The 23371-nt window shown below is 42.5% G+C and overlaps 1 protein-coding gene across 2 annotated transcripts in view; it reads right to left on the bottom strand.

The window, feature by feature from the left end:
* Positions 1-23371, bottom strand: part of FRMPD3 (FERM and PDZ domain containing 3) — a 119494-nt gene that overhangs the window by 86295 nt on the left and 9828 nt on the right. The window contains exons 2-3 of one of the 2 annotated variants that reach the window (XM_036460760.2): positions 4295-4449; positions 1106-1208 (exon numbers count right to left, since the gene is read on the bottom strand). In XM_036460760.2, coding sequence (XP_036316653.1) covers positions 1106-1208; positions 4295-4442 — 251 coding nt within the window. In that variant the 5' untranslated portion in view covers positions 4443-4449. Of the gene's footprint in view, positions 1-1105; positions 1209-4294; positions 4450-23371 lie in introns of those variants that run through there. The other variant, XM_045570470.1, reaches the window with a different exon arrangement.

The following is a 23371-nucleotide window of genomic DNA, read 5'->3' as shown; positions in this document are numbered from 1 at the left end:
CATGTAAGCATGTGACATGGGTATGTGTGTAGTGCATCATTTGCATGGTAGTGTGGTGGCATGTTATGAGTGTGTGTGCAGGATGTGTGTGGTGTGTATTGTGCATGGTGTGTGTATAGTTTGTGATGGCATAGTGTGAATCTGTGGTGTGTGTGTGCGCTATATGAAGATATGGTATGCGTGTGTGTGCTATGTGGTATGCATGGTGTGTGTTATGTGTGTATTAGCTGATGTCATGTTCTATGTGAGTTGTTTGTGTGGTATATGGTGGAATGGTTTGTGATGTGGGGGTATATAGTCTGCATGTTGTGTGTATGTGTAACTGTATATGTACTGTGCATGTGGTATATATGTGGTATCTGGTGTGTGAGTGCTACATGATGGCATGGTATGTGAGGCATATGTTTATGTATTATGTGGGGTGCATGTGATGTGTATGTGGTGTGTGTGAGCTGTGGTGGTATGATTTGTGTGGTATGTGGTGTGTATGGTATAAAGAAAAGTCAATATGACTAACCTCATGTATAGATGATGGTGGCCACCTGATACTCCTTTCTCTCTCTCACCTGTCCCTATCTGTAGAGGGCATGAAAGGGTCACACACACCAGGAGTAAAATCCTCAATGATAGGTTCTCTTCCTCAACCCACTGGCCAGGGATTTGGATTTTCTCCTTGGCTTTTTATTTTGGATGGGGTGAAGAAGTGAAAAACAATGTCTTGCTCACACTGTGCTTATCTCAGAGTGTTCTTTTAATGGCATGTTTGGTTCTCATTGGTCACTTAGTCTGTCCCACTGCAAAGTAAATAAAGAATCAAGTTTCAGTGAGATGAGTAGTGAGGTGGTAGGTGAGAGGTGAGCTCTGGCAGGAGACTATTCTATGTGTCTGCTCACATCAATGCAGAAGGCTAAGCCGGAAGGTGTGATGATGGGCTCTGGGGTTCTAGGAGGGCCCTGCAGTCCTAGGTAGCCAGAAGCCCTGGCTAGGGCCATTGTTCCTGGAAGGAATTGTTTCTCAGTAGTGTCAGGGAGGACCCTATGCCACTGGTGTGGAATGGGAAGGAGTAGTGCTCAGCTCCTGCCAAGGACCAGAAGGCCTCTGTTACCTGATAAGTTCTATGAACCTCTCCCTTGGGGCTTCACTCACGTCCTCCTCATTAATAGCCACAATCTGGTCACCAGCCAGGAGCTTGTCCTCAGAGGGGCCTCCTGCAGAGGAGAGGAGAGAGGCATGAGGGCTTGGGGCCACTGCTGGGAAAAGTGCAGCTCTAAAAGAGTCACCAGAGTCTGAGGCAGCTGAAGTGGGTGCTGAGGCCTATAGGAGATAGTGTAGACTGAATGGTGCCAATGGTAGGGGTGCTCTTTGAGTTCTGTGGCAGATGGAGGGCAAGGACTGAAGAAAAAGAATGAAGTACCTCCTTTGGCTGGGAGTGGTGTGATAGCAAAGGCCTCAGACTAGGTTAATGACTACTCTCCTAGCTTGGTTCTAAAGAGGAACATAAGCTTCCACTTCACCAGGAGGCTTTTGCTCAGGCACAAGGAATGACTTCCAGACTACTGGAGGTGGTACAGGTGACAGGAGGAATCTTCTTACTTGAACATGTTCATACTCACTGCTCTATAATGATTTAGGCATTCACTTGCCTGGAGACAAGGGGATCGACTAAAAAACCCAAAGGGTTTATTTTCTTTCAACTCTGAGGGAAGCTCCTCTCCAATATATTAGGGGGGAAATGCACAGACCTTACATCGTGGGCAGTTGGAAATCATTTTTTTCTCATTCCCATTTCTATTGTTGAGGTTAAGAAAGCCAATCTGTTTCAGGGATGTACTTTCTTGGTTGATGTAAAGGGTGGGGGGTAGATGGATACAGGCTGTTGTTTAGCAAAAATCTTCTTGAAGAAAAGCTTTTCAGAAATTGAATGAGAATGAGAAGTCAGACACAGACTCACTCAAACCTAAAATAACTGTTTAATGACATATTCTAATATCAAAATAGCCTGGACTCTTGTTTGTGTCCACTTGAAAGGATTAGATACCAAATGCTCCCTCTCTCTACAAAATATTGTGCTGTGCAAATTCCAAAAACGCGAACAAAAATAAGCAACTGTGTCAGCTTGAGCACAGAGCCCAATGACTCTGTAGCATGGGGCTTGTGTTCTGAGAATGGCTATGCAGGCTCAGCCAGCAGGGTTCACCACTCCAACTAAAATGGCACTCAAAGACTTCAGGAGCAGAGAGCGTGGTGGTGAACTCTTTGCGGCCAGTCAGACCTAGACTCTAATCCCAACTGCCATTCACTGGTTATATGACCTTGGACTAGACATTTAATCTCTCTCTGAATCTCTTTCCTCATCTGTAAAATAAGAAAATACCTGGCCCTATAATACATAATAAGAATGTTGGGAGAATAAATGAGATGGTGAATATATAGTATTTAAAACAGTTGATTGATGTTAGTAAGAATTTGATAAATGTTCATTATTATATCCTCCTAGGGACATTTTCTTCAACTCATTTTATTCCTTTTGTCTACCTCTACCACAAATGCCAATCTTTTAGGTGGAGGCCACTCCAACTATTTCCTCACTTCCTTTCTCCCTTCCTTCATTTTAGTGGAAATGGTTCTTAAGAAACTCAACTCTCTGATGGTAGTGGTATGTAGCATCAGTCTTCTACTGTGTTCACAGAATGGTTTGTTGGTATGCTCAACCATAATCATTTCTCTGTAGGATGCTTCTTGTCTTTTCTAAATAACAAATAAGTCATCTGCATTTGGGAGCCACATAGTCCAGAAACAGCTTTGTGGATCAGCCCAAATTTTCATTGGGCTGGGCCTGCCACACCCATGGCTTTCTGTGGCTCTTGCCTGTAGATTTCCTTCTTTCCACTCCTCCAACCCTTCCTCTTTGTTATAACACTTGAAGCTGGGGGCTTCTTTCAGCCCTGTGAATTCTGTCTCCTTTGAAGAGAAAGAAGTGGCTCGGGCTCCTGATTGTCTTATGTGGTTCCTTTTACACAGGACAAATGTGATTTCTGATCAGAGACTCATAAATCTCTTGTCAAACTCTATGACTGACTCAGGAACCTTAGGTCAGCCACGAACTCCTGTATTGAATTGTTTTTTTTCTCTATGCCCTCTAGTTGAAGAGAGAGCTTACAAAAATCTTTTTTGTTTTCCTTTGAGGATTGAAAAATTCATCAAATTTCTGCTAGACCAGTTTGTACTCTGGCTGCTCCTCTTGACTGAGCGAGAAACTATTGTAAACATATAAAGCCTCAGGCCCAGCAAGTCAGGAACAAAGCTGCTTTCTGTGTGTCTCTTCTGTCAATACCTAGAAGGTTTGGAACAAAACAGTGCTTAGGCCTTTTCCCATTTCATTCATGATGGTATGTTTCACAGTTCAGGTGGAGCTTTCCATTGTTTCATCCCACATGGCCCCATTCAAGCCCTGCTTCCCTTGAGTGATATCAGCTAGGCTCAGGTGCAAATCCTGACTGCTGTTTTTTAGCCAAGTGACCCTGAACAAGTAATTTCTCTTCCTTTCTGCCTCAGTTTCCTCATTTATAAAATGAGAATGTTAGTACTTACCTTGCAGGCTTGGTTGTGAAGATTAAACAAGATTATGTAAAGCACACAGTAGGTGCTTAATCAATGTTAGCTGTTGTTATTGCTACTATGGCACTCAGAGATTTCATTCTCCTCTCCTCTCCCTCCTCTCCCCACCCATCCTTACCCCTTCTTCTATCCCCTTCCCTCCTTTCTCCTCCTCCCCTCTCCTTTCCTTTCCTCTTCTCTCCTCTCCCTCAATTCCTCTCCTCTCCCACCTATGATCTGTATCCTGATTCTAGTCTTCAAGGCTTGACCTAGTTCGTAAGTGTGTACCAGTCTCCACAGCCAGATGGTTAGATTCTTGGGGACAGAAACTGTATCATGTACTTCCCTATAACCTTGCTGGACTTAGAGTATGCAATCTATAAATACTTGTTGAACTGAAATTAAAATTTTCATCCAAGACATTGCTCTTCTGAGAAGGTTCTATACGAATAGAAAGCTTTATTAAGACCCAGACCTTAATCAACCATCAACTGCAGCTTCTTCCTAGGGCCTCAAGCAGGCTGAAAGGCTTGTGTCAATCAGTCTTAAAAGACCAGTTCCCTTACGCAGTGATTGGCTGGCAAGTCTTCACCCACTCTTCATTAATTCATTGGCAACACATTGTACTAAGGAGCTCTGCTCTTTGGGAAGATATATGGGTGCTCAGGGATAGGAGCCACGGCCAGGGGACACCTACCTGGCCTCACAGATCGCACCACCACAGGCCTCTCACTGCCGGCCACGAAGCCAAAGCCATATATAGGGTCTCGGTGAATGGTCACTTGTCGCAGTGTCTCTGCTGGCAGCTGCTCACATTCCATATCATTTGCGCTCTCTTCGTGCATCACATGACTAAGGGAAGGGGAACATGGGAGCAAAACAAGACGCAAAGGCAACTGAAGCTCAGAAGCAGCTGGGAAGATCACTGATTAGGGTGCTGGCTATGGCACATTTTATAAATGAGGAAACTGAGGCAGAAAGGAAGAGAAATTACTTGTCCAGGGTCACTTGGCTAAAAAACAGAGTTCACACACTTAGCTACCTGCATCCTCTGGAACCAGCAGAGGCAATGAATGCCTCCTATTTCAGGCTGGAAAAAGAGAACTCTTGAGAGTAGAAGCCACTTGTCTACATACAGGGCCAGAGCTAACAGAGGATACTGGTGCCATAGAGCCTGACATTAGAGTCAGTCCCTCCCTCGAGATATTGGGACTTTAGAAGGAACCTAAATGGAAGTGTGTTATTCTGAAGGTTAATTGGTACCACTCATTGAATTGGCTGTTAGCTCCCTAAGAAAAACTGAAACTTTGAGAGAAGGGACTACAAAACAGGCAGGTAGGAAAGGACAGTGAAGTCATTTCAGAATGTGGAGTACCTGCATGAAGTCGTTGAGTGAATTTTAAACGTTAATATCCCTTAGGTCATATGTAACAATAAACTATTTAGATGGCTTATATAAAGAAATGGGCTAACGTTTAGGACCACTGCTTTATGCAATTGTACATAATACCAACTAATTTCAGTTAATGAAACAACTGGAAAATGGCTCCTGTGGGCAAGAAGGGGAGATGTGCCCTGTGGCTGCCAGCAGACCTGAACCTCAGATGGGCTGGGAGAAAAAATATTGCTGCCTCAGTACCTGAGATGGATTACAGATAGCTCTTTGATGCCCACAACTTAAGTTACAAAAGCTTAGGAATTGTAAAAGAATGTTATAAAAGTTCCATAGCAAGGGCTAGGGTGAGGCATACTGCAGGCAAGAATATGTGTGAGTGAAGTGTTTGAATGAAGAGCACTGAGGGGTAAGGGCACTGGGTGACAGTGGCAGGGAAGGGGATAAAGAGGAGACTAAATGGCCAACAGGCAGGGCAGGACAAGTGGAAGTGGAAGAGCCAAGAGACCCAGAGCCTGAGCTCCCTGAGTTGGCGCCATTCTACCCTCCATCATTTGGCCTAACAAATGGGTTGAGTTCCCTAGCCTCAGGGTGTGTATTATTGAAAATTAAGATTCCAGGCAGAGCCCTTCTGACAAGATACAGAAGGCCAGGAGTTAATTAATCAAACTAGTGTACGGTTTGTAAAATAAGTGGGAAGTTCAGATACTATGAGAGTGATTGTTGACTAGCTAAGAATACCAAATTCTTCAATAGCAAATGGTTTCAAGCAATTAGATCATTTATCAAGACATAAATTTGGTAATTAGAGAGGAACTTTAGGACTATTTATGGGGGTGAGGGAGATTTAAAATAATTGTATAAAAGTGAAATTCATAGTCCTGGGCTTGTTACTCTCATAAAATAACTCAGGAATTAAGACAGGCCATGGCTGATTTGAAACCAGCCACATCAACTCTATCTACACACAAGCTGGTTTGGGATCTAGTTGTTGATCCTTAAGGAGCCAGAAGGGACTTCTGGGATGAGGTCAAGCCTCCTGAAATTAATTCAGAAACTGGCTCCTTTCCTCCCACATTTTTTAAGGGAAAGTCACTGAGAAGCTAGAACATGGCTGGCTGGTGTCCGGATAGGCAACCTCCCAGGAGATGATTTCAGATAAGGTGGCTTCAAGGTGGTGCCTCTCTCTTTTCTGCTCCTTGTGGCAGGCAGAAGCTTGGCCTTGAAGGGAGCCAGAGAACATCTTCCTGCAGCTGCTGTTTTGCCTCACCCCCAGGGCTGCTTCTGAAATGAGCCCTTTGCCTCCTGTCATCCGACCTTATTGGCATAAAAAGGGCCTCTTCTTGGGATGACACCAGCTCATTTCTGACACAGGCACCAACCAGGGCAGGCTGGAGGATGAGAGCCTCCCAGGCTGTGCAGCCTGTAACATGGGGAGCAGGGACACCAGCAAGGAGGATCCAGGCACACGTGGGAATGCTCAATGCTGTTCTGAGCTCAGAGCCCTGGCCACTGCAGATTCAGTTTGTCTTTTTCTTTTTCATAAACTGGGGGAACTTCAGTCTTCATTGGGCCTTTAGGTAACACCAACATTGATGAAAATAGACACTCCTGAAGCCCGAGGAACCAGCTAAGAGCTTTTCTGACACAGTGTTCTGCTTTACTGTTTTGACTCAAGTTAATGCATCAACAAGTATTTATTGAGGGAAGGAACCAAGTTTGGGGATTAAAAGCGGGTGTGGGGAGAAACCAAGATGGCGGCATAGGGTAGACACCCAAATGCAGCCTACCACAACAAATTTGAATTTAGAACTGAAAAACAGGGGAGGCATTGCCCTGAAGCGCCAGATGGCTGGCTGAGAGGAGGCTCTGCCATCTGGGAAGGAGAGAGAAGGCACGGCTGAACCTCAGGAACTGTGAAGGTACGGAGAACTGTGTGCGCGAAAAGGCGCTGGCTTAATCCCGGTGCGGAGAGGAAGGGCCGGACTGAGATTGCTGCTGGCTTACTCCCTGCAAGCAGAGAGGGCGGGCCGGGCTGAGTTCGCTACTGGCTTACTCCTGGCGTGCAGAGAGGGAGAACAGCTAACGCGAGGCTGGCTTTCTTGTTCGAGAGGACAACAGAATCACCCTATTGCTCTGATAAACGGCCCCAGACAGGGAGAGGCCAGACTGTCAGGCAGTGGGCAGAGATCTCTTGGAGGTGTGTGAAGCCAGAGGCCATTACTGCGGGACTTGGGGAGGAGCCAAAGGGAAAACAAAGTTTGTCTGCAACAACCCGAGACTCCGCCCTACCTATGGCTGAGCACAGAAGCTCTCCCAGAGGCTGGCTTTCTCTAAGGAGGGACTTGCAGGAATCCAAAGCTTGTCTGCGCCTTTACCAAAGAGGTGCGCGTGCGCCTGCAACCAATCTTAAACTCTCCACGAACAGGACTTTTCTAAGGCGAGACTGACAGGGAACCAAAGATTGTCTGCGCCACCCCGAGACCCCGCCCTATTCAAGCAGAGTATGGAAACCCTCCTAGCTGAGACACTGCTGATCCTCACAGCCAATTGGCTTGGAGATCAACGCTTCCCAGTGATACCAACAATAAACAAGGCTTAACAACAAGACTGCACACACAGCCCACAAAGGGCTACACCAAGACTGTCCACTGCAGGTAACTGGGAAGGCTGTGCTACTGGGCTCTACCAGAACACCTAGCACACAAAGCTATTCCATCAAATCAGGGAAACAACTAAAATGCAGACAAGAAGAAGGACACAAAGGAAGGAGATGGAGGAAAAGAAAAGATTGGACATTGAGTTCAAAACTACAGTTATAAGGTTATTCAACAATATTCTAAAAAAGGCCGATAAAATAAATGAGACCTATGAGGATATGAAAAGGGAGCAACTAGAAATAATAAGGGATCAACAAGAAATGAAGAAAACATTGTCTGAAATAAAAAATATTATACAAAGTCCTAAAAACAGACGGGAAGATCGCAAGAATCAAGACAAAGATTTAGAACACAAAGAGCCAGAGGACACTCCTCTGCAGAAGGGAGAAGATAAGAGAATCCAGAAAGTTGAAGATAGTGTAAGAAACCTCTGGGACAATTTCAAGCGAACCAACATCAGAATTATGGGGATTCCAGAAGAGAGAGAGCAAGATACCGAAAGAGTACTAGAAGAAATAGTGACAGAAAACTTCCCCCACCTGGGGAAAGAAATAGACTTACAAGTCCAGGAAGCACACAGAACTCCAAACAAATGGAATCCAAAGAGGACCACACCGAGACACATCATTATTAAAATTCCAAGAGCAAAAGACAAAGAGAGAATATTAAAAGCAGCAAGAGAAAAGCAGGTAGTGACCTATAAAGGAGCACCCATAAGATTGTCAGCTGATTTCTCAACAGAAACCATGCAGGCCAGACGGGAATGGCAAGAAATATTCAAGGTGATGAATAACAAGAACCTACAGCCAAAAATAATCTACCCAGCAAAGCTATCACTCAGAATCAAAGGACAGATAAAGAGCTTCACAAATAAAAAAAAGCTAAAAGAGTTCATCACCACCAAACCAGAATTATATGAATTGCTGAAGAAGATTATTTAGGAAGAGGAAGAAGATAAAGATAAAAATTATGATCAACAAATACGTAGCTATCAACAAGTGAATCTAAAAACCAAGGGAATTTAAAAATCTGATGAACAATATTAACTGGTGAATATAATAGAATCAGAGGTATGGAAGGGGAGTGGACTGACGATTCTCAGGGAAAAGGGGAGTGGGGGTACGGGAAGAGACTGAACAAAAACTGTGCACCTATGGATGAGGACAATGGGGGATGGGAAAAGGACAGAGGGTGGGGTGGGAACCTGGTGAAAGGGAGCAAATGAGGGGGAGAAGGGGATCACATTTGTAATAATCTGAACAATAAAGATTTATTTAAAAAAATAAAAAAAATAAAAAAAGTATTTATTGAATGCCTACTCAGATAGTCAGAGATCCAGAGAACACAGAAGTTACAGAGCTCAGCCCACAAAGAGTTTCCAATCTACTGGGGGGAAGGAGACAAGTGTACACTGAATAAGAGAATTAGAGAGATTACTGAGAATAGTATATGAGGTCCAGCATTGAGATCCAAGTTATATATTCAGAGAAGGCAGTGGAGTAATTAGAGAGGGCTCCATGGAACAAACAGGTACTGTGCTAAAATGGACAGGAAAGGGAAGTGGCAGAAAGAGAGATAGGAAGCTAAGCTCTGTGCATGGGCAGCCCCTATCTTCCCACAGTGGACCCAGCTATTTTTCCCACAGCCACAGCAGACATGTCTCCAGATGTGACTGGAGCACATTTGTCCCTGGGCTGGACAAACTGTCCCTAACTAGGTCCTCCCCAAATTCTGCAAGCAGCTATTTCCTCATCTAGCCTGGGCCTTCCCAGGCAATTCAGGCAGAGAAGAAACAACCTCATTGGCAGAACAGAAGGCCATTTTACAATGCAAATGAAAATTGTCCCTTCCCTCTTGGGGTTTGCATTTTTCTGTGTCTGCAGCTCAGGCCCTCAGATATTTGCTAAGTGCCTAGAGACTTGGAGTGACACTGAAGGCAAGCAATGATGGATGGCAGGAGCTCAGCTGTCCACAGGACACGTGGCTTACCTCCTGGGGGAAATAGATAATGTGAATTTGAAAGATGTTTGGCTTCTGTTCCCTTCAAATAGGGCAACTCTGAACAAAATTATGAAGCAGCCAAAACTTATGGTCCCCTCACCCCACTCAGCATTGTTTCTGGGATTTGCTAGTTTCTTCTGCTATTTGCCTTAAAGCATACAATGCCTTCATTCTGTTCATCTTACTATTCAAGATTCCCCAAAATATCCCCTCACCCTGTGCTAGGCCTGCCCTCTCTAGTCAGTGACCCTGGTAAAGTCTAGCATTTTTCTTCCGCCTAATGATAACACATTATAGCTATATGGTTGTTTTCATTTTTACACCTATTACCTCATCTGAGAAAGGTGCTTTCACATCCATTATCTCCTCACAATCTCTAACTGTCCTACCAAATAGGTTACATGAGTGTTTTTTCTCCATCTTAGCCCCCAAGGTAGGTGAGGAAGAAGTAACCCATGGAGATGAAGCACATTAGCAGCCCAGCTGGAGCCAAACCTCTCAGACAAGGCCCACAATCTCAGCACCCCCACCTACACCCAAGTCAGGGGCACGGACTCTGAGAGCTTGTTTGGAGGTTCTAGCAGGGGAGCACAGCTACTCGTATACCCTTGACTGGAGACTGGTCCTCTCCTCTGGGGGGAAGTTCGTCCTCTTCGACCGAGCATGCAGCTTCAGGAGGGCTGCACAAGAATCAGTGAGAGAGGAGAGGGACATTCGCCTAGCCAGCCAGATCAGCCGAATCAATCCTGGTGATCAATGGGTGACAGATGTCACAGCCAGATCGCCCTCACATCCAGCATGGACTCTCTGGCTATTGAGTCTTCATTATAGGGCTGTCCCAAATCTGTGGCCAGTAGCATTCCGAATCCTGGTCAGGTCTGGAAGGCCAGCCCACACCCTAATTAATCTGTCTCTGATACCGTTCATTCCGAATTGTTGGGGGAATAAAATGAGATCATGGCTACAGTAGAACTTTGGAAGGTTAAACATATCATACAGATGCAGACATGGCTATATTACTGGTGGCATTATTCAGGGTGGCCAGAGGAGCAGAAAAAGAGAGCTGAATATAAACTTCACCCACTTCATACAACCTAGGCCTTTCTCCCACCAACTCTGCCTCTAAGACAGCTCCACAATACACTCTGTCCCCTTGCTTTCTAGGCAGCTCTTTCCCTGACCCAGCCTGGCTCCCCGTAGATGCCCTGCCTCCAGTTCCACTTTGGGCTAAACTGATCCCTTCTCTAAACTGTCCAAATAGGGACTGGTTGCTGGAGCTCATGGTGACAACTGTTGCTAGGCAGAACTTGGCTAAAGGACAAGTGAACTGAGGAGAAGATGGATTGGTTCTGAGCTGATGTTTTCTCCATTGCTTGCACTTTTGCACAGAAAAAAATAGAAATGTAACAGCTTAGACTCCCAGGCATCAGAATCAGTCTTTGGCTCCTTTTTTCTTTACTTTTGGTTGGCTCCTTGGGGACTCTTGTCACTCGCCTCACAACTGGCAAGATTTGGAGCCACGTGGGACCAATTAGCCCTCTAATTCCAATCATAGGAGCCTGACTCTCCCAGAAACTCCAGGGATCCAGCATGGCAGCTGGAATCCCAGGAGATGCAATTTCCTCCTGGTGGTAGGGATGGGAGCCCCATCTCCCAGACTCTGAAGTAGTTGATCTGGGAGCCCTCTTGTAAGGAGCTTAAACACAAACTTTTTTTCTGTAAATCAGTCCTCACTTTGGCTAGGTAGCTGCTCCTTACTGCAGCAGTGCTGCTCAAACTTGAATGCACATATGAATCACCTGTGGGTATTGCTAGAATGATTCTGATGCAGTAGGTCTGGAATAAGATTTGAGATTTTAATAAATCCCAGGGTGTTGACCATTCTGCTAGTCCACAGATCACACTATGAGAAGCAAGGATATAAAAGAACGCTATTCTCAGATAATGAGAGAGCCATGATCAGATGGTAGGACAGGTGCTTTTATTAAGATTGGGTTTTGGCATTGAATGCCTCATTGAAACACAAATGTTAGCCCTAGCCAGGTAGCTCAGTTGGTTGGAGCATAATCCCATACCCCAAAAGATTGTGGGTTCATTTCCCAGTCAGGGCACATACCTATGTTGTGGCTTGATCCTTGGTTGGGGCGCGTACAGGAGGTAACCAATCAATGTTTCTGTCTCTCATAGATCTCTCTCTCTCTCTCTCTCTCTCTCTCTCTCTCTCTCTCTCTCTCTCTCTTCCTCTCTCAAATAAATTAAAACATATTCTCAGGTGAGGATAAAAGCAAACAAAAAACACACAAATGCTATCTTGGAGAAAGGACACATAAATTCATGCAGAGGACTCACTGGCTGTATCAGATTTACCCCAGAAGAGAATACAGAGAGCCCTACATGGGTATGAAATAAGACAGGTAAGGTTGTATTAGGGGAAAGAATAGAAATATCTGGATGATGGCACTATTTAGCCCTACTGAAAAGTTTGGTCAGCAGAAGAATAGCCTGAGGACTCAACATCTGGGAGTAAGACAAGGAAGATGCTGAAGGAGAGGGAGAACAGTGCAAAAAACAATAGCTGCCATTTCTTGAAGACTCACTGTACACTAGGTACTGTCCACATGTTGCCTCACTCCAGCCTCACAAACACACGAGTAGATGGTATTATTGTAATTTTATAGAGAAGGAAACAGATTTGGGGATAGTATTAAGTAACTTGCTCCAGGATACATACCTATATACACTGTGGTGGAACCACCATGCTAACCTGAGTCTGAATAACTCCAGAACCAATTTTCCTACACAATTTTTGCCAAGCACCTATGGACTGAGTTGCCCAGCATGGGATGAGCAGTCCCAGTGGGAGGATTCCGCAGACTGTTCCTTTGCAAGTGAACTGAGGGCTAACCCAATGTTGTCTGTCAGAGCAGCCTCCCTTGAGTCACCATACCAGAGGGTACATATCAGAGACCTTATTCCCAGAACAGACTTCCTACATGGCTTTAAGTCAACTCTCCATATGGGAGACTCATCCCATAAGGTATGGAATGCCTGTTAACTTCAGTTACCATCACAAAGAAGTCTACTTACCTCTGGTCATCCCTGAGAGCCCAGACTCTCATCTTCACAGTAGTGTGTTCATACCCTAATGCCATCCTTTTCTTCCCTTCAAACCCTTCCATTGCACCCGGTGGAACTCTCAGTCAACAGCAAACTCCCCCATATCCTTAATTTGTCCTCTGAAAGTGCTCTTCACCTTCCTTCCTAATGTAGTCCTGGTTTATTCTTTGAGGACATCACTTCTCCACTAGCCCTTTCAAATGGAAACTTTTATTTTCCTCCTCTCAAATCTCAAATCTCAGGACCTGTAGGTGGGGTAGGGTCCTCCTTGCTTGCAATGCCTCCCTCCTCCAGACCATTATTCTTTCTTCCTTCTGCAAAAAAATCCTGCTCCATTGAGGAACATCCCTGCTACCCACCTCTATGATTCTGGCCCCCCTCCCTGTTGTTACATACAACTTCCTGAGTAGTCCCCACATTGACTGAGAAATTTAATTCCTAGTCACATGTTATCTTCCCCACTACTCCAACTCTTTATTTTATTGTGATAAAATATTCATAACATAAAGTTTAATATTTTAGCCATTTTTAACTATACAGTTAAGGGACATTAAGTATATTTACATTGTTATGCAACCAACAGAACTATTTCATCATCCCCAACTGAAATTCCCCTTCTCCCCCCTTCCACCCAGTCCCTGGCAACCACCATTATATTCTTGGTCACTATAAATTTGACTATTCTAAGAACCTTGTATAAGTAAACCTGACATTATCTGTCCTTTTCTGATGGGCTTATTTTACTTAGCATAATGTTATCAAGGTTCATCTATGTTGTAGCATGTGTCAGAATTCCTTTTAAACTTGAATAATATTCCATTCTATCTATCTATCTATCTATCTATCTATCACATTTTATTCATCTGTCAATGGATGCTTGGATTGTTTCTACCTTTTGGCTCTTGTGAATAATGCTGCTGTGAACATGGATGTACAAATACCTGTTTGAGACCCTACCTTCACCTCTTTTGGTACATATACCCAGAAGTGGAATTGCTGGATCATATGGTGTTCCTATATTTATTTTTTGAGGAGTCGCTACTATTTTTTACAGTAGGTTGCACCATTTTACATTCTTAACCACATACACAAGTTTCAGACTTCTCTACATCCTTGTCAACACTTGTTATTGTTTTCTATTTTTTTTCCTTTTTTCTTTCTTTGTAGTAGCCATTCAAATGGGTATGCCATCTCCAACTTTTATTTCAAACTTCTTTATTGATTAAGGTATTACATATATGTCCTTAAACCCCCCCCCCCATTACCCCCTTCCCCCGCTCCTGCCATCACCTCCCTGTTGTCTGTATCCATTTGTTAGTCTTATATGCACACATACAAGTCCTTTGGTTGATCTCTCCCCCTTACCCCCACCCTTCCCTACCTTCTCTCTGAAGTTTGACAGTTTGATTGATATCTCTGGATCTGTTTTTGTTCATCAGTTTGTGTTGTTCATTATATTCTATAAATGAGTGAGATCATGTGATATTTATCTTTCCCCATCTGGCTTATTTCACTTAGCATAATGCTCTCCAGTTCCATCCATGCTGTTGCAAATGTTAAGAACGACCCCCCCCCCCTCTCTCTCTTTTTCTTTTTTACTGCAGTGCAGTATTCCATTGTGTAGATGTACCACGGTTTTTTAATCCACTCATCTGCTGATGTGCACTTAGGCTGTTTCCAAATCTTAGCTATGGTAAATTGTGCTGCTATGAACAGAGAGGTGCATATATCCTTTCTGATTGGTCGTTCTAGTTTCTTGGGATATATTCCTAGATGTGGAATCACTGGGTCAAATGGGAGTTCCATTTTTAATTTTTGAGGAAACTCCATACTGTTCTCCACAGTGGCTGTACCAGTCTGCATTCCCACCAGCAGTGCATGAGGGTTTCTTTTTCTCACATTCTCACCAGCACCTGTCATTTATTGATTTGTTAATGATTGCCATTCTGACAGGTGTGAGATGGTATCGCATTGTCATTTGGATTTGCATCTCTCAAAGGATTAGTGACTTTGAGCACGTTTTCATATGTCTTGTGGCCTTACTTCTGTCTTATTTTGAAAAGTATCTATTTAAGTCCATTGCCCATTTTTTGATTGGGTTGTTTATCTTCCTTTTTTCTTTTTTTAAGTTGTATGAGTTCCTTGTAAATGTTGGAGATTAAAGCCTTATCAGAGATAACATTGGCAAATATGTTCTCCCATGCAGTGGGCTTTCTTGTTGTTGTGTTGATGGTTTCTTTTGCTGTACAAAAGCTTTTTATTTTGATGTAGTCCCATTTGTTTATTTTCTCTTTAATTTCCATTGCCATAGGAGTGCTATTGGTGAAGAAATTGCTTTGGTATATGTCTGAGGTTTTGCTGCCTATGGATTCCTCAAGTATGTTTATGGTTTCTCATCATATGCTTAAATCTTTTATCCATTTTGAGTTTATTTTTGTGTATGGTGTAAGTTGGTGGTCTAGTTTCATTTTTTTTGCATGTATCTGTCCAATTTTCCTAACACCATTTATTGAAGAGACTGTCTTGACTCCATTGTATGTTCATATATTTATCAAATATTAATGGAGCATAGTGGTTTAGGACAATTTCTGAATTCTCTATTCTATTATGTGCCAGTACTAGGCTGTTTTGAAAACAGTGGCTTTGTAGTACATATTAATATCTGTTATTGAGATGTCCCCCTACTTTGTTCTTCTTTCTAAGGATTGCTGCAGCTATGTGGGGTCTTTTTTTTTATTCCAGATGAACTTTTGGAAAGTTTGTTCTAGGTCTGTGAAATATGCCATTGATATTTTAATGGGGAGTGGATTGAATCTATAGATTGCTTTGGGTAGTATGGACATTTTGATGATGTCGATTCTACGAATCCTTGAACATGGAATGCTCTTCCATCTGTTTATGTCTTCCTCTATCTTTTCTTTCAGTGTCCTGTAGTTTTCCACCTATAGGTCTTTTACCTCCTAAGTTAAATTTATTCCTAGGTATCTTAATTTTTTTTGTGTGTGATGGTAAATGTGATTGCTTTTTTAGTCTCTCTTTCTGTAAGTTCATTATTGGTGTATAGAAATACCATAGATTTCTTGGTATTAATTTTGTATCCTGCTACACTGCCGAATTCATTTGTTAAGTCTAATAATTTTTTGATGGAATCTTTAGGATTTTCTATGTACAGTATCATGTCATCTGCAAATAAGGGCAGTTTTACTTCTTCTTTTCCAATTTGGATGCCTTTTATTTCTTCTTCTTGTCTGATTGCAATGGCTAGTATTTCCAGTACTATGTTGAACAGGAGTGGTGAGAGTGGGCATCCCTGTCTTGTTCCTGTTGTTAGGAGATATGGTTTACGTTTTTGCCCATTGAGTATGATGTTGGCTGTGGATTTGTCATATATAGCTTTTATTATGTAGAGGTAAAATCCACTATTCCCACCTTGCTGAGAGTTTTTATTTTTTTTTTATTTTTATTTTTTATTAAGAGTGTTGGATTTTGTCAATTGCTTTTTCTGCATCAATTGATATGACTATGTGATTTTTATCTCTCAATTTGTTTATGCGATGTATCACATTTAACGGCTTTTTGGATATTGTACCATCCTTGCATCCCCAGGAAAATCCTACTTGGTCATGGTCAATGATCTTTCTGATGTACTGCTGGATCCTATTTGCTAGAATATCGTTGAGGATTTTAGCATCTATGTTCATGAGGGATATTGGCCTGTAATTGTCTTTCATTGTGTTGTCTTCATCTGGTTTTGGTATTAGGGTGATACTAGCTTCATAGAATGACAATGGAAGTGTTGCTTCATAGAATGCTTGGAAGTGTTCCTTCCTTTTGCATTTTGTTGAATAGTCTGAGGAGGATAGGTTTTAGTTCTTCCTTGAATGTTTGGTAAAACTCCCCTGTGAAGCCATGTGGCCCCGGACTTTTGTTTGCTGGAAGCTTTTTGATGACTGCTTCAATTTCTTCCATAGTTATCTGCCTATTGAGATTTTTTAAATCTTTCTGATTGAGTTTTGGAAGGTTGTAATTTTCTAGAAATATGTCTATTTCCTCCAGGGTGTCTAGTTTGTTAGAATATAGTTGTTCATAATATTTTTTAAACAATCATTTGTTATTTCTGTGGGGTCTGTTGTTATTTCACCTCTTTCATTTCTGACTTTGTTTATTTGTGTCCTCTCTCTCTGCTTTTTGGTGAACCTGGCTAGTGGTTCATCAATCTTGTTTATCCTTTCAAAGAACCAGCTCTTTTTTTGTGTGTGTTTAGCTCTTGGTTTTTTTTTTTTTTTTTTTTTTTGTGTGTGTGTGTGTGTGTGTGTGTGTGTGTGTGTGTGTTTGTCTCTAGTCATTTATTTCTGCTCTGATCTTTATTATCTCTTTCCTTCTGCTCACAATGGGCTTTTCTTGTTGTTGTCTTTCTAATTCTTTGAGTTGTATAGTTAGATGATTAACTATCATTTTTTCTTGTTTTCTGAGGTAGGCCTATAAAGCTATAAACTTATCTCTCAGGACTGCTTTCATTGTGTGCCATATATTTTGGATTGTTGTGTTTTTATTGCCATTAGTTTCCAGGATGTTTTTAATTTTTTCATTGATCTCTTTGGCAACCCAATCATTGTTTAATAGCATACCTTTCAGCTTCTAAGCATTTGACTTTTTTGGATTGTTTTTATTTTAGTTTATTTCTAATACAAGTGGCCTGGTACATGAAATTCATGCACGAGGAGGGGGGTTCCCTCAGCCCAGCCTGAACCTTCTCCAATCTGGGGTTCCCTTGGGGGATGTCTGACTACAGGATTAGGTCTATACCAGCAGCTGAACATCCATCTCTCAATCCAGAACTGCTGGCTCCTATGTGCTCACCTGCCTACCTGATTGCCCCTAACCACTCTGCATACCAGTTTTTTTGCCCCCAACTGTTCCCTTTTGCTGACCTACTTGCCTCCAACTGCCCCCTCCCTGCTTGCCTGCTCGCCCCCAACTGCCCCCCCCCATGCCAGTCTGCTCATCCCCAACTGCCCTTCTGGCCTGATCGCCCCTAACTACCTCTGCCTCGGCCCTGCCACCATGGTTTTGTCCAGAAGGACGTCCAGAAGGTCTCCCAGAAGGTCTCCCATTCTAATTAGCACATTACCCTTTTATTAGTATAAATTATGCCATTGTGATCTGAAAAGATGTTTGATATGATTTAAATCTTTTTGAATTTGGGGAGACTTTTCTTGTGACCCAATATGTGGTCTATTTTTGAAAACGTCCCATGTGCACTTGAGAAGAATGTATATAACATGGCTTTGGGGTAAAATGTTCTGAAGATGTCAATTAAGTCCATCTGATCTAATGAGTCATTAAGGATTGTTGTTTCTTTGCTGATTTTTTTGTGTAGAGGATTTATCCAGTGATGTCAGTGTATTAAAGTCCCCTACTATGATTGCATTGTTGTCAATCTCTCCCTTGATATCTTCCAGGAGGTTTTTTTTTTTTTTATGTATTTGGGTGCTGCTGCATTGGGTGCATATATGTTTTGCAGGGTTATATTCTCTTATTGTCTAGATCCTTTTAGTATTATGAAGTTGACTTCCTTATCTCTTGTTATGGCCTTCACTTTGAGGTGTATTTTGTCAGATATAAGTTTTGCTACCCCATTTTTTTTTTTCCATCTCCATTTGCCTGAAAGATATTTTTCCATCTCTTCACTTTCAGTCTGTGTGTCCCTTGTTCTGAGGTGGGTGTGTTGTAGACAGCATATATATGGGTCATGTTTCTTTTTTCTTTTTCTTTTTTTTATCCATTCAGTCACTCAATGTCTTTTGATTGGAGCGTTTAGTCTGTTTACATTTAAATTATTGTTTGTAGCCATTTCTATTTTTTGTGCCTCTGTTCTTTCTTATCTTATTATTTCTTCTTTTCACAGCAGTCCCTTTAACATTTTGTGCATTGCTGGCTTGGTAGTGATAAATTCTCTTGAGCCTTTTTTTTTTTTTTTTTTTTTGTCTGTGAAGCTCCTTTCTTCCCATACAATTTTGAAAGATAGCCTTGCTAGGTAGAGTATTCTTGGAATCAGTCCTTTGCTTTGCATCACTTTGTAAATTTCCTTCCATTCTTTTCTGGCCTGATGTATTTCTGTTGAGAAATCGTTTGATAATCTAACGGAAGATCCCTTGTACATAATTTTCTGTCTCTCATAGCCTTTAAATCTGTTAACCAGGGAGTTCCCTTTTTAATGACGCAACCTGTAACGGGCGCGTACTCTTTCACTAGGACGTGTCAGTACGTCACGCCCGGAGGACATAATTTCATATTATTTTTTTTATTTATACTTAATGAAAATAAATGAAATATATATATATTTCCATTTATTTATATATAAAGCACAATGGAAAATACAAAATTACAAAAAAAATAGAAAAGAATACCAACAAAAAAAATGGACACGTCAAATTAAAAAATTATAAATTTTACAAACAATGATAAAGATTACAAAAAATAGCCGAAACCGATTTGGCTCAGTGGATAGAGCGTCGGTCTTCGGACCTAAAGGTCCCGGGTTCGATTCCAGTCAAGGGCATGTTCCTTGGTTGCCGGCACATCCCCAGTGGGGGGTGTGCAAGAGGCAGCTGATCGATGTCTCTCATCTCATCGCTATTTCTAACTCTCTATCCCTTCCCTTTCCTTCCTCTCTGTAAAAAATCAATAAAATATTTTTTTTAAAAAGATTACAAAAAATATATACCGTCCCTTTCGGGGCGAAACATATATTTCAAGGACGTATTCATACGTCCTACCCATTCCCAATATTGTTTACGTTTGACGTATTTATAGGTCCCACTCGGTTAACAGGTTAAGATTCTCTTTTTGTCCTGAATATTTGCCATCATAATTATGATGTCTTGGTGTGGGTCTTTTCCGGTTTATCTTGTTTGGGACTCTCTGTGCTTGTGTGACTTTTTCTTCCCCGCATCAGGGAAGTTTTCTGACAATATTTCTTTAAATGGGTTTTCTAACCCTTGTTCCTCTTCCTTTTGATCTTGCATCCCTATTATTCGTATGTTGCTTCATTTCATTTTGTCCTATAGCTTCCTTAAGCTCTCCTCCTGTCTTTTAATTTTTTTTCTCCAATTGCAGTTCAGTTTGGGTGTGTTTTTGCTTCCCTGTCTTTTAATTTGCTAATTGTTCCTCTGAGTCTCCTAGTCTACTGTTGAAACTTTTACTGGGTGTTTTTTATTATAGCTATAACACTCTTCATTTCTTCTTGATTCTTACATAAGTTGTTGATTTTTTTCATCAATCCAATTTATGAATTGTCTGACCTTTATTGTGAATTCTTTTTCTGACATATTGCATGCCGGTGTTTCACTTAGCTCCTTTTCTTGTGATTCTTCCTTTCCTTTCCTTTGGGAGTTTCTTTATCTACCCATTTTTTTTTTAATCTCACCGATGAATCTAGATGTTGAGTTGTACAGGGGTTGCTCCTTGGATGGCAGTGGCTCCTTGGGCTGCAGTTGCTCCTCAGGCAGTCATGGTAGTGGCTGCTCCTCAGTTGCCAGCAGCTCCTCTGGTGGGTGGTCTTCACGGCAATGGTGGCTCCTCTGGCTGGTGGGGGGAGTCTGCTTGCACAGCTGTTGTTCCTTGGATGGGGGTGGGCTGATCACAAGTCTGTTGCTCCTTGGATGGGGGCAGGCTGCATGTGTCTGATGCTCCTTGGATGGGGGTGGGCTGTGCACTGCTTCTGTTCCTTAAATGGGGCAGACTGTTTGTGAGGCTGCTATATCTTGGACAGGGGCAGGTTGCTTGCAGGGCTGCTGCTCCTCCTATGGGTGTGAACTGCTCGGACAGCTGCTGCTCTTTGGATGGGGGATGGGCTGCTTGTGCAGCTGCTGCTCTTCAGGTGGGAGTGAGCTGCATGTGTGGCTGCTGGCTTCTCAGATGGGGTGGGCTGCTCACTCGGCTGCTGCTCTCAGACAGGTGCAGGTTGTGTGTGGCTGCTGCTTTCTGAATGGGGGCAGGTTGCTCACAGAGTTGCTCTTCTTCGGATGGGGGTGAGCATCTCACAAAGCTGCTGCTCCTCAGATGGGGCAAGATACTTGCATGGTTGCTGCTCCTCAGACGGGGGAGCAGGCCACTCACACAGCTGCTGCTCCTCAGTCATGGGTGGGCTGCTCATGCGGTTGCTGCTCCTCAGACAGGGCAGGATGCTCATGTGGATGCTGCTCCTCATAAAGGGGAGTGGGCCACTCACATAGCTACTTGACAGGGGCAGGTCACTTGAGGCTGCTCCTCTTAGGCCTGGGGCAGCCTGCTTACAGGGCTGCTGCTCCTTAGACAGGAGCAGGAAGCTCACTTGTCTGCTGCTCACGTGGTTGCAGTGCTCTGCACTTTCTCCAGAGGTCCTCTGCCCTTCCCCACTGCAAATTGTTTCACCAGCTGAGTCTCCTTTGCCAATTTGGGTTGGATGTTATTTGTTTCAGCTGCTCATTCTATTTGCTCTGGCACAAGGCTCGGGACATATTCTGTCACCATTTTTCCCTCTCCAACTTTTGATATCATCATTAGAATTAAACATCCATGTAGTGATAAAGAGGCCCCCAACAACTGCTTCTTCCTCTTTGCTCAGTCATTCCACTGTCACACCTAGACTTTGGGCTATCATCAGATAGTGTAACTCTTCCTCGACAACATCCCACACTATTTTTTCATCTGTCCTACCAGTTTACCTTCACAAGGACTCTTACTGTAGGAATAGTCAAAACACATTATATTCACTTCACACTTGGTATTTATTTTTCCTGGAAATCTCTTCCTCCATTCTTTTTAGAGCTGAATCTTAAACTTTCTTTCAGGTCTCAGCTTAAATGTCACCTCCCCAGAGATCTCTTCACTAAGCACTTTTCCCTAATTATTCACTTTCTAACTCTCCTTCAAGCTCCTTCTTTTCTTCACTTTCTTTCATATCCAGATTAGAGCTCCTGATCTATCATTATGATCATTCTCTTGCAAACACCTACAACTCCCCTACTTCCTCTTTCTCTGTTATACTCACCTTGCAAAACCTCACTCCTTAATGGACTCAACCATATGCATTTTCCATGCCAGCATCTCAGTAGCTGAAGGCAGCTGAAGAAAATCCTCAGAACTGGATATATGGCTTTCACTGTATATTGATGGTCTCAAACCTGGTATGGGCTCTCAATGATGTCTGGCTACCACTTTCTCACTCTTTGAAATGGCCTTAACCTTTCTCACCTTCCCATTTGTCCCAATAAGCCTCACCTAATGACCTTTTCCCATATATTAGTGAGAAATCAAAACCATCAAATGAGAACTCCCTCATTTGACCATCACCAAATCTACACTCTACCCTGTCTGTATCTGTACCCATGATTCCTTTTTCCCTCCTATTAAAATGGAGGATCTTTCTTTTCTTCTATCAATGGCAGATCTATTCATTTATGCTCTGATACCATTGCATTGCTTCTTCTCAAAGATTTTACTTACTTGGGCATTCACCCTCTTCCCTAAATCATCAATCTGTTTACCTCTGTAGAATCATGTCAGCATGGTGAGGGAAATCATTTATCCTTAAGAAAACAAACAGAACCCTAACTGGTTTGGCTCAGTGGGTAGAACATTGGCCTGCGGACTCAAGGGTCCTAGGTTAGATTCCGGTCAAGGGCATGTACCTTGGTTGCGAGCACATCCCCAATAGGGATTGTGTAGGAAGCAGCTGATAGATGTTTCTCTCTCTCATCGATGTTTCTAACTCTCTATCCCTCTCCCTTCCTCTCTGTAAAAAAAAATCAATTTTATATATATATATATATGAAAACAAACAGAAACAACTTTCCTCCACTCCACACTCCCCTTAACCTGTTCCATTGTCCTGATCACTTTCACAGCAAAATTGCTCAAGAGGTTTCCATGCATTAATTCCACTTCATTTCCTACTTTCTCTTCAAACCACTATAATATTGCTTCCATATCTATTAATCTACAGAGTCAATCTTGTTAAGGTAACCAATGATCAAAAGGTCATCTCTCAGTCCTCATCATATTCAACTTCTCACCACTGGTTTTAGACAAAGTAGGCCATTCCCTCCTTCTTGGAATGCTCACCTACTTTGGCTTTTGTAACTATCTTCTGACTCTCCAAATACATTTCTGCCCAGTTTTTCTTATTCTCTTTTGTGGTTTCTCCTCCTCTACTTAATCATTAGATACTGAAGTTCTTCTCAACTCAGTCCCAGGCCTTCTCTTTCTCTACTCTTTCCCAGGTGAACTCATCACTCCTTTGGCTTTAAATATTATCTACATGCTGACAACTCCCTCCCAAATTTGCATTTTACCCACACCTCTTCTGCATGTTCCCAAGCTCTTGTATTCCAGATACCTATTCTCTTATCTCCAATTTTATGTTTCACAGGAATCTCAAACTTAACATGTCCCAAACTGAACTCTTGGGTTTTGTGTGTGTGTGTGTGTGTGTGTGTGTGTGTGTGTGTGTGTGTGTGTTTCTCACTTTAAGCCTAGGCCTCCCTCAGACTCACTCATCTCAGTACATAGCACTATCATTTCTTCAATGACTCAAGCTAGAAAACGAGTTTTTCTTAAG

This window comes from Pipistrellus kuhlii, unplaced genomic scaffold (assembly GCF_014108245.1).
Source record: "Pipistrellus kuhlii isolate mPipKuh1 unplaced genomic scaffold, mPipKuh1.p scaffold_m20_p_33, whole genome shotgun sequence".
Classification (NCBI taxonomy): Eukaryota; Metazoa; Chordata; class Mammalia; order Chiroptera; family Vespertilionidae; genus Pipistrellus; species Pipistrellus kuhlii.
Note: the sequence above shows the minus strand (reverse complement) of the source record. Positions and strands in the feature narration are given on the sequence as shown.